General features: G+C 45.2%; 1 protein-coding gene across 1 annotated transcript in view; it reads right to left on the bottom strand.

The window, feature by feature from the left end:
- Positions 1 to 544: 544 nt before the first annotated feature.
- ELAC2 (elaC ribonuclease Z 2) overlaps positions 545 to 6999 on the bottom strand; it is a 268918-nt gene continuing 262463 nt past the window's right edge. Inside the window, exons 22-23 of the mRNA XM_063960954.1 lie at positions 2414 to 2558; positions 545 to 1399 (exon numbers count right to left, since the gene is read on the bottom strand). Coding sequence (XP_063817024.1) covers positions 1178 to 1399; positions 2414 to 2558 — 367 coding nt within the window. The 3' untranslated portion in view covers positions 545 to 1177. The remainder of the gene's footprint in view (positions 1400 to 2413; positions 2559 to 6999) is intronic.

Below are 6999 nucleotides of genomic sequence, written 5' to 3'. Positions count from 1 at the left end.
GGGCACAGTGTAAAACCGAGGTCTGGAGGAGGGGCATAGAGGGAGGAGCCAGTGCACACCCAGAATCCAAAGCTTTCTTAAAGTGCCACATCTCCTGCGGAGCCAGTCTATTCCCCCCACCCCCATGGTCCTTACGGAGTCCCAGCATACTCAAGAACGTTAGAGAAAAATTAGTATGCCGAGCGTATCCCATGCGAGATCCCCAGCGCAGTCTGGAGCCAGCGAACAGCTCTGTCCCTGCTGTGGTGTCTGGGCATCGCCACGATGCAGTTGTCACGTAGTTGTCTGAACGGTCAGCATCGCATTGCCCGTGCATATTGGCTTTTAGCTAGCAGAGACAATATGAACAGGGGCGCATAGAACCCGTCAATGAGCTGGCACTGCTGCCATCATACAGTACATGAAGGGGAAGCAGCATAGCGCACATAACGTCCACTGATAAGGCTTCCCCCCATATCGACAGTTCATACATTTACCCATACATACCATGTGAATAAGCACTGAAATACATTTCAATATTCAGTAAACACACAAAACCACAAAGTCGCAACCAATATGATATATTTATTGCGTTTACTCAAGAGCAAGATACCAAATGCTTTTAGATCCAGTAACTCCAAACATAAAAAGAATTTACATTCTGGAAAAATAAATAATTCAATTTTGCAGCTTAAGTCAGTCACTGGTTTGCAGGAACACAATCTAATGTTATGGTTTATCTACTGAGCATCCTTGCACTCACATTCTGGAGAGAGTTGACAGCAACAGACAGGTGTGCTTTGTAATCTGATATTACAGGCACACAGTTAACTCAACAAGTAAAAAATTCTGGGGGTATGTGGGAATTGGGATTATTGCAAAAATATACATGCTCTAACATCTTTCAGAGCTGTAGGAGACTTAATAATTTCAGGAGCCCCTTTTTTAAATAAAGTAAGGAATTCATGTTTACATTACTTATAACAAATTCTTTTTGGCACCAGTTGCTTAAGACAATTACCAAAGCCTTCAACCTTCTGTTTGTCAGTTGTGTACTGCCATTTAAACAACAGGACTTCTCCACAGTAGCCTCATTTAAGGAATCCCTGGTGTTGGGATCTCCTCGCTGTTCTGCCCAGGAGCCATGCTCAGTCAGTTGCCTGACCATTGACTGCATCTCATTACTTCGTGAACTTGGTCAGTTCGTTTTTAACCTCTTAACACTTTCGGCTTTGCTGTCATTTTCCAGGTCACTCTTGATGCATGGAGCAGCCTTAGAGCTGTCCTGCGTGTTCTCCATTTCCTGGTGACGCAGTTGCCTTTTCTCTCTCCGTTCCTCCAGCTCTTCCAGATCTTCAGCAAACAGAGCTTTAATAGGGCCCATCAGCTTGGGGATGGTTTTGAAGTCACTCCACCGAACCTTATGAAAGCATAATAATAATAATAATAATAATCATCATTATCAGAGGTACAAAGACACATAACAGTGGAGCATATGTAATGGGTTGTTTCAAATGCAAGTTCAACATATTGCAACTACTTTCTCAGTCATTTAAATTATTACATTATCTCTATTAATATCATTGTCGCTTTAAGCGTACATCTTACCAGTCAAAAGCAAGTCAAAAACTATGTACACAAGTGTTAAATCAGAAATTTTGAGCGTAAAATATGGTATCAACCTCAGATCAATAGTTCCGATTTACACAGAGAAAGCAAATATTTGATGAGTCGTGAGGTACAGTAATATTGTTTCTGCTAAAAAACAAACAAAAAAAAAAAACTTGCAGCCATCTACACAAAGCACTATTGAATACTTCAGGTTTATCATGGTATTAAAGTGTTCAATGAGGAGAATTTCATACAACACTTAACATTTGTTAACTATTTCTACCTAAAGCATAATCATGTTAAACTATAACTTACCTGGAGGTCCTATAATCCCTCTAAAGCCAGATCACAAGCTTGGGAAGCGTTTAGCCATGACACTACCCAGCTAAGCGCAGAAAACATTTTCTTTCCATTGAAAACAAAAAATTACCCTTAAAACCATTTATAGGTTAATATTGGCAAATTAGCAGATATGAGTGCATATCTATTTGGTGGGAAAAGTCTAAAAATTGGCAATAGCTGAGGTTATTTGCAAACCTCACTAACAGATCTTGAGAAACACAGGTTTTTTGGCTCAAGCACCACATTTTAAATGGATGCTGGTGCATGGGTCCAGAGATAGGATAGATATGTGAATAATTTAAGTAACGTTCTGAGAAAATGGTTATCCTATAATCTTTTACAAAATGTACTTGTTACTTTTACAGTTATTACAAAGTAAGCCTGATGCAGACTTGAGCAGAGCAAATTAGTGACATTTTGTTAGTTGTCCTCACAATACTGGATAATACAGGTCACTGAGGAGACCACGGACATAACTCACCCTCATGTGATCAAACGAGATTCCAACCTTGTCACTGATGGCATTATCCAGAATAGGCAGTTTGGAATATCTCTGGCTGAAATGATTCAGCATTGTGTATTTTGCATTCATACTCATTCCGACAGCAATTGCTTGTGAGACTGTGCTATATATACACACACACAAAAAAAAAGTTCATAATTAATTTATTATGTCTACTGGGTAATCAAACATGAATTGCACAAACTATTCGACCAGGGAAAAAATAGGATTTTAAATTACCTACCGGTAAATCCTTTTCTCGTAGTCCGTAGAGGATACTGGGGTCCACATCAGTACAATGTGGTATAGACGGGTCCACTAGGAGCCTTGGGCACTTTAAGAAATCAATAGTGTGCACTGGCTCCACCCTCCAGACTTCGTCTCCTCGGGCACAGTTTCTAGACTGACATACCTTGACAGAAGGATTTAACAGAACAGCGGTGAAATTCGAACCAGCCCACACCAAACAAGAGGAAAGCCATGCTAACCAAACTTGAACAAGAACAGCAACAGCTGAACCAACAATACTTAACGAAGTAACAGTGCAGGAAACCCGACGCACTGGGCGGGCGCCCAGTATCCTCTACGGACTACGAGAAAAGGATTTACCGGTAGGTAATTAAAATCCTATTTTCTCTTACGTCCTAGAGGATACTGAGGTCCACATTAGTATCATGGGGATATACCAAAGCTCCCAAACCGGGTGGAAGTGTGCTGAGGCACCTGCAGAACTGATTGACCAAACTGAAGGTCCTCAGGAGGGCAAAGTATCGAACTTGTAGAACTTAGCAAACGTGTTCGAACCTGACCAAGTAGCTGCTCAGCAGAGCTGTAAAGCAGACACACCCCGGGCAGCTGCCCAGGAAGAACCCACCGACCTAGTAGAGTGGGCCTGTACTTTAGGAACCGGCAATCTTGCCGTAGAATAAGCATGCTGGATAGTAAGCCTGATCCAGCGAGCAAGAGATTGCTTTGAAGCAGGACACCCAATTTTCTTGGAATCAAAGAGAACAAACAGCGAGTCAGATTTTTTGTGACGAGCTGTCCGCTTCACATAGATCTTCAAAGCACTCACAACATCCAAAGACTTTGAGATAGCAGAGGTGTCAGAAAGCACCGGAACCACAATAGGTTGGTTGAAATGAAATGCAGACACCCCCTTAGGAAGAAATTACTGATGCGTTCTGAGTTCAGCTCTATCGTCATGAAAAATCAAATAGGGGCTTTTGTGAGACAACGCCCCCAGTTCCGACACACGCCTTGCTGAAGCTAAGGCCAAACAGTGTAAAGGTCTTCCACGTAAGAAACTTTACGTCAACCTCCTGTAAAGGCTCAAACCATTCCGATTGTAGAAACTGCAGCACCACGTTTAGATCCCAAGGTGCCATGGGAGTCACAAAGGGTAGTTGGATGTGCAGAACACCCTTCAAGAACGTTCGAACCTCAGGGAGGGAAGCCAATTGTTTCTAGAAGAAAATGGATAAGGCCGAAATCTGGACCTTTAAGGAGCCCAAACGTAGGCCCACATCCACACCTGACTGTAGAAAAAGGAGAAACGTCCCAGCTGAAATTCCACTGCAGGAAATTTCCTGTTTTCACACCATGAGACATATTTTTTTCCAAATACGGTGGTAATGTTTAGACATTACCCCTTTTCTGGCTTGGATCAGGGTTGGAATAACCCTGTACGGCAGGCATTCCCAACCACGGTCCTCAAGGCACACCAACAGTGCAGGTTTTAGTGATATCCAGGCTGCAGCACAGATGGTTAAATCAAAATAACTGAGCTACTAATTAAGTCACCTGTGCTGAAGCCTGGATATCACTAAAACCTGCACTGTTGGTGTGCCTTGAGGACCGTGGTTGGGAATGCCTGCTGTACGGGATCCCTTTCCGGGCTAGAATTTGACGCTCAACCTCCATGCCGGCAAACGTAGCCGTGTTAAGTCTTGATAAACAAACTGCCCATGTTGTAGAAGATCCTCGCGAAGAGGCAGATGACACGGGTCCTCTAGGAGCATCTCCAGTAGAGCCGCATACCAGGCCCTTCTTGGCCAGTATAGAGCAATGAGAATTTCTTATTCTTTTGAGAATTCTTGGGATCAATGGAAGAGGTGGAAACACGTAAACCATCTGGTAGACCCATGGAGTCATCAGAGCATCCACCGCCACTGCTTGTGGGTTCCTCGACCTGGAACAATACCGCTTGAGCTTCTTGTTGAGACGAGAGGCCATCATGTCTATTTGTGGAATTCCCCACCGGCGTGTCAAGGACTCGAACACCTGTGGGTGAAGGCCCCACTCTCCTGGGTGGAGGTTGTGTCTACTGAGAAAGTCCGCCTCCCAGTTGTCTACTCCCGGAATGAAGATTGCCAACAGCGCTACCGCGTGTCTTTCTGCCCAGAGGAGAATCCTTGTTACCTCGGACATTGCTGCTCTGCACTTCGTTCCGCCCTGTTGGTTGATGTATGTTACTGCTGTCACATTGACAGACTGAACTTGAATGGCGTGATCTTGAAGATGCGATGCCTGTAGAAGGGCGTTGTATATGGCCCATAGCTCCAGAACGTTAATCGGAAGAATGGTTTCCTGACTTGACCATTTTCCTTGGAACGGTTTCCCCTGGGTGACTGCTCCCTAACCTCTGAGGCTTGCATCTGTGGTTAGCAGAATCCGATTTTGAACCCCGAACCTTCAACTCTCGGTCAGGTGAGAAGTCTGAAGCCACCACAAAAGAGAAATCCTGACTTTTGGCGACAGACGTATCATCTGGTGCATGTGAAGATGCGATCCGGACCATTTGTCCAACAGATCCAGCTGGAAGGGCCTAGCATGATACCTTCCATACTGCAGAGCCTTGTAAGAGGCTACCAACTTCCCCAGAAGGCGAATGCATAGATGCACCGATATCCGGGCTGGTTTTAGAACATCCCGCACAATCGACTGGATTACCAATGCCTTTTCCAATGGTAGGAATACCTTCTGCTCCTCCGTATCCAGTATCATCCCCAGGAATGGAAGCCTCCGTGTTGGTTCCAGGTGGGATTTTGGTAGGTTCAGAATCCACCTGTGATCCTAGAGTAGTCGGGTTGAGAGGGCAATGCTGTCCCAACAACCTCTCCCTGGATGGTGCTTTTATAAGCAGGTCGTCCAGGTACGGTATTATGTTCACTCCTTGCTGGCGGAGAATCTTCATCTCTGCCATTACCTTGGTGAATACCTTCGGTGCCATGGAGAGGCCAAATGGTAGGGCCTGGAACTGGTAGTGACAGTCCTGTAGTGCAAACCGTAGAGAAGTCTGATGAGGCGGCCAAATCGGGATATGAAGGTACGCATCCTTGATGTCCAGAGACACCAGAAATTCCCCCTCCTCCAGACCCGAGATCACCGCTCTCAGAGACTCCATCTTGAACACCCTTAAGTAGGGGTTCAATGACTTGAGATTTAAAATTGGCCTTACCGAACCTTTGTTTTGTAGTTGAAGTGGAACTGGGACAATGACCTGAGTTTGTACCAGTTTCTGAATTGCTGCCTGCAAAGTCATACCTGCTTCTGGAGAAGCTGGTAAGCCTGATTTGAAGAATCTGTAAGGTGGGAGTTACTGAAACTCCAGTCTGTATCCCTGGGCGATAAGGTTTGTGACCCAGGGATCCTGGAATGATGTTGCCAAAACGTGACTGAAATAACGTAACCGGGCTCCCACCTGCCTGTCTTCCAGGCAGTGCGGTCCACAGTCATGCTGAAGGCTTTGAGGAAGCAGAACCGGAGGTCTGTTCCTGAGAACCTGCCGCTGCCGGTTTTCTGCGTGTACCTCTATTGCTTTTAAAGGCTGTAGAAGAAATTTTGGATTTGCCTTTTAATTTCGCTGTCCGAAAGGACGCAGAGTTGGAGCAGAGTAGGTTTTCCTAGCTGGGGGTGCTGCGGAAGGAAGGTACGTAGACTTACCCGCCGTAGCCTTGGATATCCACGTATCTAGTTAATCTCCAAAAAAGGGCCTCACTTGTGAATGGTAGGCTTTCCACGCCTTTCCTGGAATCCGCATCTGCAGTCCACTGGCGTAGCCACAAGCCCCTGAGTGCTGACACTGCCATGGCAGTGGTGCGTGTGTTGAGCAAACAGATTTCCTTTATGGCCTCCACCATAAAGTTAGCAGAGTCCTGAATATGTTGCAGGAGTAAAATTATCTCTCCCCTGGGTAAGGAACCTAACCAGTCAATTAGATTACCTGACCATTTAGCATTGGCCCTAGTGATCCATGCACAAGTAATAGTGGGTCTCTGGGCCACCCCAGCGGCAGTGTTTAAAGATTTGAAAGAGGTCTCAATCTTGCGGTCAGCCGTGTCCTTTAAAGGTGCTGCCCAGGAACAGGTAAGACTATCTTACGTGACAACCTAGATACCGCTGCGTCCACAATCGGCGGGTTTTCCCATTTCTTTCTATCCTTCAGAGGAAAAGGAAAGGATGTAATTAACCTTTTAGGGATCTGAAACTTCTTGTCAGGATTAGACCAAGTTTCCTCAAAAAGGGCACTCAATTCCTTTGGATGCTGAAAAAGTAGCTGAGGA

This window comes from Pseudophryne corroboree, chromosome 3 (assembly GCF_028390025.1).
Source record: "Pseudophryne corroboree isolate aPseCor3 chromosome 3, aPseCor3.hap2, whole genome shotgun sequence".
NCBI classification, from domain to species: domain Eukaryota; kingdom Metazoa; phylum Chordata; class Amphibia; order Anura; family Myobatrachidae; genus Pseudophryne; species Pseudophryne corroboree.
Note: the sequence above shows the minus strand (reverse complement) of the source record. Positions and strands in the feature narration are given on the sequence as shown.